At 44.1% G+C, this 12297-nt stretch overlaps 1 protein-coding gene across 1 annotated transcript in view; it reads left to right on the forward strand.

The window, feature by feature from the left end:
• The first annotated feature begins 11203 nt into the window (after positions 1-11203).
• Positions 11204-12297, forward strand: part of LOC124712314 (phospholipase A2 hemilipin-like) — a 155446-nt gene continuing 154352 nt past the window's right edge. The window contains exon 1 of the mRNA XM_047242607.1: positions 11204-11324. Within this exon, the coding sequence (XP_047098563.1) occupies positions 11204-11324 (121 nt within the window). The remainder of the gene's footprint in view (positions 11325-12297) is intronic.

Consider the following 12297-nt stretch of genomic DNA (forward strand, 5'->3'; position numbering starts at 1 on the left):
CGCGATACATACAACCCAATGAGGGGACAATGATATAGAGTACACTTTAAAAAAAACCGAATTCGGATTCCATCCGGACCTGGCGATTTGTGTGTTTTCAACTCCTTGAGTTATTTCTCTATGACATGAATGCTTGTTACTATGACATCCAAACGGAAGTCTGCTTGATAATCAGACGACGTTATGTTTATGTGATTCTCATATGTTCACGATTTGTTGAACATGAAATTTAAAACTTCTGCTTTCGTTTTGCTGTCTTGAACTGTCACATCAGATTGGTCCACAAGTGACTGAATGGAAACCTTAGACATACTTACCAATTTTACAGAGGACCAGAATTTTCTCGAGTTCTCTGTCAGATCTTTTACTAAGGTTTGACAGTGGCACCCAGGGAGCATGACGTACGTCAGGTTGCCTACGATGCACATTAAGACTGGCAACCCAACTTACACACCTGCACCCAGGGCGCATGATGTAAGTTGCGTTGCCTGTCTTAGGGTGCCTGATAGGCAACCTAGCTTACATATCCACACCCAAGCCTATTTTAGAGGGCACAAAATGTTTCGTGGCCCCATTTTATTTTGCCCACCATCTATAAGCACCACCTATAAAAACTATAAGTGCATAGTCCTGCTCATCTGACGCAATTATAGTCTTTTAGTTAATGCGATATCTCGATTAGTGTATCAGGGAAATTCGACCATCCAATGGCAGAGAGCTATGTACAGAAAGTGCTGGACAAATAGGGAAGTGGCTGTCTCAGCAGGAAAGGGAGGAGCTTAACAGCTCGTATCCTACGGATACCACTCATTCCAACGAATCTATAAATATAACTTTAAGAAAGTCCAATTTGGGTTGTGAGTTGCATTTTCAGTTACGATTGTCAATCACGTCAAAGGGGGGTCCTGGCTTAATTCAAGACATTCTTTGTTGTTGCTCCTGGACGTAAATCTTGCTTTTAATTAAATTATAATGAATGTGTAAAGGATTTTATTTTATATCTTGTATTATACTTAAGCTATACAGAAATTTTAAATAAACTTACTTTTCAATTTTTTTGGTTTTTCCGATTTAAGCTTTCAGCAATTAAAGGCTATTTTTCACCAGAAGCATTTCGATTCTATTTATAAAGCATATTTTGTTTTCAGCATGGAAATCTGGCACCGTGTACACAATATGTCTCTACTCTTTTGTATATAGATTAAAAACGGTGTTTGTTTAAAAAATTTTGGCACGATTTCTTTACTGCGTTTTTGCCCCGTTACATTTCTGAAGTCGTGTTATTTTACCTTCATTGTTAGCGGAGGTTGAAATCGAATAAAACGTGGTTGCACATTCACTTTTCGTACGTTTTTCCCTTGTATGAACTCAGTTTTTCTTTCCCCGCATTTGTAATTTTTCTGCTTCAGCTCAGGTTTGTAAGCATCAAAAGAGAAGCAGCCCTTTATTCACGAGTTGCATTTTCAGTTACGATTGTCAATCACGTCAAAGGGGGGTCCTGGCTTAATTCAAGACATTCTTTGTTGTTGCTCCTGGACGTAAATCTTGCTTTTAATTAAATTATAATGAATGTGTAAAGGATTTTATTTTATATCTTGTATTATACTTAAGCTATACAGAAATTTTAAATAAACTTACTTTTCAATTTTTTTGGTTTTTCCGATTTAAGCTTTCAGCAATTAAAGGCTATTTTTCACCAGATGCATTTCGATTCTATTTATAAAGCACAGTGTTTATTCTCCGACTTCTTTTTCAAAGTTGACAGTACACACAACCAACACAGTATTGCCACTTTTCGCACCATACCTTGTCTCAGTCATTTTGCATTGGTTCTCACCTTCCATATGTACCCAGCTCGTGGTCTAGTGGCTAGAGTTGCTATCTCTGGATCACGGGGTCCCGGTTTCGATTCACGGCCGGGTCGAGGATTTTCTCCGCCCGGGGACTAGGTGTCTGTATTATCATATCATCATCATCATTCGGGAAGTGGGGAGACTGGAACTGGAAAGATTGCGAACTTTTACTGTTGGTGATGACCATGATGTTGAGCGCCCCAGAAACCAACATCATCATTGTCATCATCGCCTTCTATATGACTTTACTAGACGGTAAACAACAACAACAACATCTGCAAACAATCTAAGAAAGTTGCTGCCTTCTCAATCGTTCATGTAGATTAGTACATCAGATAGCCTACAGTACTTCCTTGAGGAACCCCACATTGATTGAATTCTCGTGAATTACTTCGAACTGTGAGCTTTCTGGCAGGAAATTACAAATCCAGTCTCATAATTGACGATACTCCATAGAGACGCAATTTGATTAAACGGTGATTTTAAGGAAGAAATAATGTTACTCAAAATCCGTCTTGATTACAAATTTTTTATTCATATGACCGGTTTCGGTTCATTCAGAACCATCTTCAGATCTGTAAAAATAATGATACTAATTTACTATTTCACGGAAGCAAATCTTTTTCATCCTATCTAATCAACATCAAATGTACCAGAACGTACCTGATATTTCAGTTACAGGAGTAACCCGTCCAAATCCAGCAACTTTCACATGCTACGTCACATAAAATTGGTTGGCAGAGTACACATCATTTATATTAATTATAACACTATTACCGACAGGTGGCGTCTGGTACATTTGTTACATTCCATTTGCACATACTGTATTCAGTAGATCTTTTTTATATTAAAAATACTTAATTAAAATATGTAGATGTCAAGGTTAAAATCTGTACTTGTCAGAATTAAAAAACAGTAAAATTATCATTTTTATACTATCTAAAGAGCATAGGGCGATTTATATATCTATGGTGCTGGTGTGAACTTTTTTTCCTCTGCGGTCTGCTTCCGTGGTTCCCGCCATTTCGGTGTTGTGCCGCGGTCCGCTCAGTCGTCTGCTGTCCATCGCCGCGGACAAGAGGGCCGCACGGGAGGGCCCCGTCAACGACGCCAGGCGCTGCACGCGTCTTCCGGCTTCTCCACCGCGCACCATCTCTCATCCCTCGGCTTGGATCTCCACACGCAACAGTTGTCATCTTAGTAGGTCGTCATAAATGCCAAAATAGGCGTTATGATTGAATTCACTTTGCTCGTTGAGAATTAAATCCGGATCTTTATTTTATTTTATTTTTTAATTAAGTATTTTTAATATAAAAAAAGATCTACTGAATACAGTATGTGCAAATGGAATGTAACAAATGTACCAGACGCCACCTGTCGGTAATAGTGTTATAATTAATGTAAATGATGTGCACTCTGCCAACCAATTTTATGTGACGTAGCATGTGAAAGTTGCTGGATTTGGACGGGTTACTCCTGTAACTGAAATATCAGGTACGTTCTGGTACATTTGATGTTGATTAGATAGGATGAAAAAGATTTACTTCCGTGAAATAGTAAATTAGTATCATTATTTTTACAGATCTGAAGATGGTTCTGAATGAACCGAAACCGGTCATATGAATAAAAAATTTGCAATCAAGACGGATTTTAAGTAACATTATAAAATCACTGATTGCTCTTATCCCATAAGACATCATGTTTTTGTTAAGGAAGAAAGTCAAAAGTTTTCTGGATTTCTACAGATATGGAAGCAACTTAGCATCCCATGTTGACAGCACTCATTGCTTCGTGTGAATACAGAGACAGTTGTGTTTCATAAATACGGTGCTTCTAAATACGTGCTGTTTATTTGTCAGTAGAGAATGTACTTAGTGATCTAGTTTAGCGAAATGTTCATTTTAAAATCCTGCAGCCAGATATCGAATGAACTTGGATGGATGCATCTAAGGGAAGGTTCCAACTAAAGAAAAATTCCATCAATTTAGCACAAGATCAATTCCGCATAAAGTATCAGCTACAGGTTACTCTCACACATAGCTACACCTGTAGTGACCAAAACGCAAATTGTTCGTAGTCAAGGAAGAAACTGGCTTTAATTATCTGAACTAGCCCTATCACCATACATTTCACTATCATTTTCCAGCCGAACTGGTACATGTCTCAAGGAACCAAACACTGATCGTATACCTGCTACGTCGCTCACTACTAGATAATCACAGCCTCTACGGTCATATAGGGCTTTCAATGTTTCCTGCAACAGGAACGTATCATAATGAGACAAAGGTGTGGCAGAAAATACGGTCAGGGGGTCCGAAAGTTCTTATTCGTCTCTCTTGGTTTACACTGACGAGAACTACAAGTTGGGAATCAATGAGGCGGAGTTACCTAGTCCCGAAAAGCTCATTTTCTATTTTCCATTTCAGACACGGAAAACATTTAATTCTGGGGATAAAAGAAATAAGAGGAAGTAGAAAAAGTTGAAGAAAAAAGTGGAGAGACACATGCAAAACAACCGACAAGCCGTGGGGTCAATTCCCGTACGAACTAAGGAAATATTACATTCTGCCTGTAAACTATCTCACATCTGAAGCTTACATATGAAGTTTCCCCAGGAGCAATACGTTGTTAGCGTACTACTTTGAACTGTTGGTCCCCTCCCGCACTACGATTACTGGGGTAGGATGGGGTCGCGTCAGTCACTGAAGTGGAGTCGAATTGGAAAATTTTCACCGGTACGTTGGGCACACAAAGTTATTATATAGAAGTAATTCACATTTTCAAAATAATCATAGGCCCTTAGCAGACGTTGTTATCCCGTCTTTCTTTTTCACGGTATAAATCTACGATACGGTGCCTCTTGAAATACCAAACACTTCAACTCACTTGGTTACGCACGCCCCCACCATAGGAGTAGCAACAATTTTTCAGTGTTCGAATTCACCTAACTTCAACATAATGCGCTCAGAACTACACATCACTGTGTTCTGAGACATGCTACATATTGAAGGCATTCCGCAGGTGCTGCTCGCGGTCAAATAGAACAGCGCAACCGGCATGCTTGGACAGCATCTGCATTTATGTTCGAGTTACATTTGTCGTAGTGTTTCCATACTTTAATCAAAGCCCTGTATTATTTCCTTTGTTAATCTTCAGTGTCTGACAGAGGTCGTGATGGTGTATTTAGACGAGTTTGTGTGTTGCAGCGAGCGCTGCTAGCGTGCTGGTGCTGGTCCTGGTGGTGGTGCGCCGTGACCGCGCTGCTGGTCACCGACCCCACCATGACGCGCATGGTGGCGCTAACTGGCGACCGCTGCGACTACTACACCGACAGGTGAGTCCGCCCATGCTAACATATAATACACACATCAAAAAAAGTTTTCCATCACCTCGGCTCCGAGAGTTCCGGAACCTGTACAGAAAATTGGAATAGAGATCAACAAACATTTTTTTTATTGCTCAAGAAAACCACACATTACATGTTGTACCACTATACAGCGAGGCCTTGAGAGCTGGTGGTCCAGATTGCTGTACACACTGGTACCTATAATGCCTAGCAGCACGTCCTCTTTCATTGATGCATGCCTGTATTCGTCGTGGCATACTATCCACAAGTTCATCAAGGCACTGTTGGTCCAGATTGTCCCACACCTTAACAGCGATTCGGCTTAGATCCCTCAGAGTGGTTGGTGGGTCACGTCGTCCATAAACAACACTTTTCAATCTATCCCAGTCATGTTCGATAGGGTTCATGTCTGGAGAACATGCTGGACACTCTAGTCAAGCAATGTCGTTATCTGAAGGAAGTCATTCACAAGATGTGAACGATGGGGGCGCAAACTGTCGTCCATGAAGACGAATGCCTCGCCAATATGCTACAGACATGGTTGCACTATCGGTCGGAGGATGGCATTCACTTATTGTACAGCCGTTACGGCGCCTTCCATGACCACCAGCGGCGTACGTCGGCCCCACATAACGCCACCCCAAAACAGCAGGGAACCTACCCCTTGCTGCATTCGCTGGACAGTGTGTCTAAGGCGTTCAGCCTGAACGGGTTGCCTCCAAACACGTCTCCGACGATTGTCTGATTGAAAGCATATGCGATACTCATCGGTGAAGAGAACGTGATGCCAATCGTGAGCGGTTCATTTGGTATGTTTTTGGGCCCATCTGTACCGCGCAGCATCGTATCGTGGTTGCAAAGATGGACCTTGCTGTGGACGTTGGGAGTGAACTTGCCACTCATGCAACCTATTGCACACAGTTTGAGTCGTAACACGACGCCCTGTGGGTGCACGAAAAGCATTATTCAACATGGTGGCGTTGCTGTCAGGATTGTTCCGACGATAATCCGTAGGTAGCGGTCATCCGGTGCAGTATTAGCCCTTGGGTGGCCTTAGCGAGGCATGTCATCGACAGTTCCTGTGCTCTGTATCTCCTCCATGTTCGAACAACATCGCTTTGGTTCATCCCGAGACGCGTGGACACTTCCCTTGTTGAGAGCCCTTCTTGGCACAAAGTAACAATGCGGACGCGATCGAACCGCAGTACTGGCCGTCTAGGTATGGTTGAACTACAGACAACGCGAGCCGTGTACATCCTTCCTGGTGGAATGACTGGAACTGATCGGCTGTCGGACCCCCCTACGTCTAATAGGCGCTGCTCATGCATGGTTGTTTACCTTTGGGCGGGTTTAGTTCAAATGGTTGAAATGGCTCTGAGCACTATGAGACTTACTTCTGAGGTCATCAGTCCCCTAGAACTTAGAACTACTTAAACCTAACTAACATGACCCACATCCATGCCCGAGGCAGGATTCTAACCTGCGACCGTAGCGGTCGCGCGGTGCCAGACTGTAGCGCCTAGAACCCCTCGGCCACAGCGGCTGGCGGGTTTAGTGACATCTGTGAACAGTCAAAGGGACTGTGTCTGTGATACAATACCCACAGTCAACGTTTATCTTCAGAAGTTTTGGGAACCGGGGTGTGCAAAACTTTTTTTGATGTGTGTATCACTGACTTAGTTACACAATATACAGCTACGATATTGCAACCGAGATTCGACCGAATGTTGAAAACGATTCGCGAGAACCCAGAAGAGGCTGGTCCTACTGTTCAGGAGAGATCAACGTCAAGCTGGCGAGTGAGAACAGACAACGAAGTGGAAATGGTGCTACAGGTAAGAGAAGTCCAAAGAGTAACCCGAGAGAGGAAACCTGTGACCTAGCGAAAACGGAGGCCAAGAACGAATGGTATTTTACCACAACGAGAATATAGGGAAGCGAATACACCACAGAGATTTTTTTGTTAATTCCACTCCTTCCTCTTACGAAGGTGCGCTGTTCGAGAGCGTGTCCGCCCTTTTCAGCCTTTGGTAGAGATGCTGTTCTGTTCTGTATCCATATTTTGGTTTCAGTTGATGCCTCAGTGTTGATATTGAGGGGGGTGGACGACTTATGGTTGCGCCGGCCGAAGTGGCCGAGCGGTTAAAGGCGCTACAGTCTGGAACCGCACGACCGCTACGGTCGCAGGTTCGAATCCTGCCTCGGGCATGGATGTGTGTGATGTCCTTAGGTTAGTTAGGTTTAAGTAGTTCTAAGTTCTAGGGGACTTATGACCACAGCAGTTGAGTCCCATAGTGCTCAGAGCCATTTTTGAACTTATGGTTGGATGACTATCTCCCAAGTGGGCAGCTATTTAAACTGGATTATTGGGATAGTTCAGCCAGAGAAAGTCTCCGAAAACCGTGACCAGAAATGCTGCTATTGTCCCTTTACTTCCATCACCTTTTCTCGCTTTCGCATCTTAGAAGCGTTTCAGCTACCTTTCACCTCTGACGACCGCTGCAGTACGCACTGCTCTGTTGACCGTCTTTGGATGTTCCTCGTGCCCGTTGTTGCGTTCCTTGGTGATGGCGTTCGGTTTGGGAGGACACAGATGTCACATTCGTGAGCGCATTGCTTTGCACTGTTGAAAACGGTCCACTGGTTTAGGAGGAGAGGTTGAACATATATATATGTTGATACATACAAACACACATACATTCTTATAATATGTTGAGATAGATATATTGTAGATACAATACTGTTTCAGCGCAGCTCACAATTTTTATGCGCTCGTACTTGTTAAAGGAAGTGTTCCACACGTTATCCCTTCATTTGGATGCAGTACGGAACTCGTCTGTGCAGTTACTTACCAATTATTTAAAACACCCTCGGATCATCTTGCGTACAATTCACAGTTCAGTTCTTCAACCACAGCAAGAGTGCTAATTCATTTTTGAGATGATCGCAGACATAAAACTCGAAATGATTGAGGTTTTGTGCAGACCAAGTTACAGTCATTGTTCGGCCTATCCATCTTCGGCCATGTTGACGCATCAGATGGCACCAGCAGCAAAGTGTGTCGGTGCCCCATCATCCCTCTATCATACTCCGTAACAGGGGCTTTGGTGAAATCTGAGTCCAGTTAGATATGGCCTTAATGGAATAGTTTACATTTCAAATACATTAACTAGGACAAAATTTCACACTGGACTGAATGGCGGCTCGTGAGCACTGTAACTACCCAACTACCAATAAAACTTTGTAAATAATAATTTTTTTAAAGTTTATTTGTATGTTGTCTCTATGAAGTAAGGAAGAAGAGCGTAAAACAAAGTTCACGAAAGCAATAGTTGGATGTTACGAAAATGTAGCTTGATAATTAACCTGTCCAAATCTATTCGCAGCATCCTCCGTCAGTCTGCGTTTAATTTCATGGTACATAAGTGTGACAATCTAATAAAATTGACGTATACATAGCTTTCAATTTTAATTGAAGTTTAATGAAATTTAATACTTTTGCTATAATTATCCTACCCTGTGCTTAAACTTCCATGAACTTGGCTACACTAGAAACGACACGAACTGTTTTGGCGGACGTAGTTGTCGATCTATAAGTATTATTCTAACAATCAAAATAAGTCAGTGTCGATGTTACGATTTTAATTAAATTAACTCGCTAATATTAACTGCAATACAATTGGGACGCACTATAGCTTACATAATACAACGCAAAACAAATTTAAAACTTCGAAATACGAAATTAGTAACATCTTAATTTCAATTTTTTCAAAATAATTGCTTGCAACAATCAATTTTTAACTTAGTATGTAAATAATCCTTCAATTAAGTTGCTTGCTAACATTTATGGAACAATTCGATATTGAACTAGATTAGGAAATGAGACGCTTAAAGTAGTAAATGAGTTTTGCTATTTGGGGAGCAAAATAACTGATGATGGCCGAAGTAGAGAGGATATAAAATGTAGACGCAATGGCAAGGAAGCGTTTCAAATGGTTCAAATGGCTCTGAATACTATGGGACTTGACATCTGAGGTCATCAGTCCCCTACAACTTAGAACTACTTAAACCTAACTAACCTAAGGACATCACACACATCCATACCCGAGGCAGGATTCGAATCTAAGACAGTAGCGGTCTCGCGGTTCCAGACTGAAGCGCCTAAAACCACTCGGCCACAACGGCCTGCGAAAGTGTTTCTGAAGAAGAGAAATTTGTTAACATCGAGTATAGATTTAAGTGTCAGTAAGTGGTTTCTGAAAGTATTTGTATGGAGTGTAGCCATGTATGGAAGTGAAACGTGGACGATAAATAGTTAAGACCAGAAGGGGATAGAAGCTTTCGAAATGTGGTGCAATAGAAGAATGCTGAACATTAGATGGGCAGATCACGTAACTAATGAGGAGATATTGAACAGAATTGGGGAGTAGAGAAATTTGTGGCACAACTTGACTAGAAGAAGGGATCGGTTGGTAGGACATATTCTGAGGCATCAAGGGATCACAAATTTAGTACTGGAGGACAGCGTGGAGGGTATAAATCGTAGAGGGGGACCAAGAAATGAATACATTAAACAGGCTCAGAAGGATGTAGGTTGCAGTAGGAACTGGGAGATGAAGCAGCTTGCACAGGATAGAGTAGTATGGAGAGCTGCATCAAACCAGTCTCTGGACTGAAGACCACAACAACAACATATTCTTACTTTTATCCGCTTCGTAGCCGAGTGGTCAATGCTAAGGCCCTCATACGGGGAACATGGGTTCGATTCCTGGTACTGCCAGGTATGTTTTCTTGGTGTGAGGACTCGACTGGGGTGCACTCAGCCTCGTGATGCCAACTGAGGAGTAGGTAGCGGTTTCAAGGTCGGAACGTCGACAATGGTAGGGAGGGCAGCACACTGACCACATAGCAATCCATATCCCATCCGATGATGAATGACTGCGACCCGTCGACTATCACGTGGCCTTCAGAGCATGATCGCGGGGTTTCCTTTTTCGTTTTATTCTTTCTTTTGATGGAAGCTACATAAATATTGAAAAACGTGGTACTGTTTACACAGCAAACAATCAGAAATTTTAGGATTCAGTCGGCTCTCAGCCGCGTTGCGAAGCAGACGTGCGCGGGGCTCCGTGCGGCGATGCGCGAGCAGGCCATTGTTTACTCGCTCGGGCAGTGGTATTGCAGAGTAAACAGACCACATCGAACGACGGTGGCGCTTTCGAACATAAAGGCCACGACAAAATTAACGTTCCATGCCCAGTACGCACGACCTGGCATACGAAGCAGAGTGTTTTCTGCGTGCAGTAATGAACGTCGAGCCACAGCAACTCCTCGGTATTCATCGTTCGATCTTCTGCAGCACAGTTTACGTGAAATTTGTCGATGTAGCAGGTTGCGAACGGCTTATTTCACCGATGGATATCGTTTCCACTACTCGGGCGGCAATGTGGGAGTAGTGGCTGTTGACTATGCAGGACCATACGAATCTCTGAGCTGCCGTTTGAAGTAACGCTTGTCGAGGACGCGCTGCGGTCTTACGGGGAAGTGCTAAGTCACGTGGAAGAAAAGTGGCAAACGTTCGAGACGTATCCTGTACCGAACGGAGTACGTCGGTGTGATTCGATCTGCGCATACACATCCCGTCTTTGGTGACAGTTGGTGGCTGTCAAGCGATCGTCATTTATGACAGTTCGTGGTGCTGGGAGGTAGGGCTTGTTCGGTCTGAATGTCTGCAGAGATGCCTCGTCCAGATACCACGTGCAGACACACGCCTACATCGCAACCGACGATGCTGCCTGCTACGTAAGTTAAGACAGCGAGGAACATGACGGATGCGGACGTTGTTCCGTTCCAGTTACCGACACCTGCGGGCCCGGTTTCCTGGCCTGCGACGGCGCGGTCTGCATCGAAACCGTCGACCTGCTCGACAGCAGCAACTACGTCTGTACTTCATCCGCGTGAGGAACGAGAGCACCTGAAGATCGATTCAAGCTCGGACACGGAGATGCGGGAGGTGCCTGCTGTTCGTCATTATCCACAGGACGCAGACATGCGTTCCGGCGAGCAGCAGTCGCCCAAACGACGAAAGACGAGGAGACTGCCTGCAGGAAACGCTTCACAAGATGGTGACAAAAATGGTTCAAATGGCTCTAAGCCAAATGGCTCTAAGGTCATCAGTCCCCTAGACTTGGAACTACTTAAACCTAACTAACCTAAGGACATCACACACATCAATGCCCGAGGCAGGATTCGAACCTGCGACCGTTCGCCTAGGACCGCTCCGTCACAGCGGCCGGCCAGGATGGTGACACTTTGCAGGAAAACAAGGACAGTCAATCTACGGTCTACACCGTGGGCCCCACTCCAATGATTACTGTTTCGCTACTGGCAACGTCCTCCTAAGGACAAAGATATTTTGACGTTGCCCATCCGACTGACGTGCCTCTGGCGATTTTGGGGCTAAGACACCAGATGAACGTCATCCGCCGCCTAACGTACCACAGCTCCAGCTTGGTGGTTGGGCATCTGAGATTGTGATGGAAAGAATGACGTCAGACTCGAGCGACCACCTGACGCCAGCGGCCGGCGGATCGTCGGATGGACATCTTGTTCCTGCCGATCAGTTTTATATATATGTTGCGCGCGGCAGGGACGGTTAGACTAGCGACGTGGCTCTTACTGGCTTAAACGACCGTAGGATAAGTCATCATGCTATCCAGGTGTATCGGATAGGTACAGTCAATGTCAACGGCACTAGTTCCACAATCAAAACCCAGCCGTTAGATAACGTGATTCGGGCGGCGAACATTGATATCGTGCTTGTTCAGGAGGTACGGCCTGATCTGCGGCTGGATGCTTATGGATGCACGTCTTACGTCAACCCAACTACCGGCGATGCCACAGGAGCAACGGATATTCAGTATTTGCCATCAGCGCGATGCGTTGCGTTCACCATCGGCGCGGTCCGCCTTAACCTGTGTGCCCATGTGTCTGGGATTGCGAAGAGCCGAGAACGAACACCCTATTACTCCAACGCGGCAACTCCATTGTTTCAAGGCTCCATGACTCCGCCACGACAACATACGAGCCGTAGTAGAT

This window comes from Schistocerca piceifrons, chromosome 8 (assembly GCF_021461385.2).
Source record: "Schistocerca piceifrons isolate TAMUIC-IGC-003096 chromosome 8, iqSchPice1.1, whole genome shotgun sequence".
NCBI classification, from domain to species: domain Eukaryota; kingdom Metazoa; phylum Arthropoda; class Insecta; order Orthoptera; family Acrididae; genus Schistocerca; species Schistocerca piceifrons.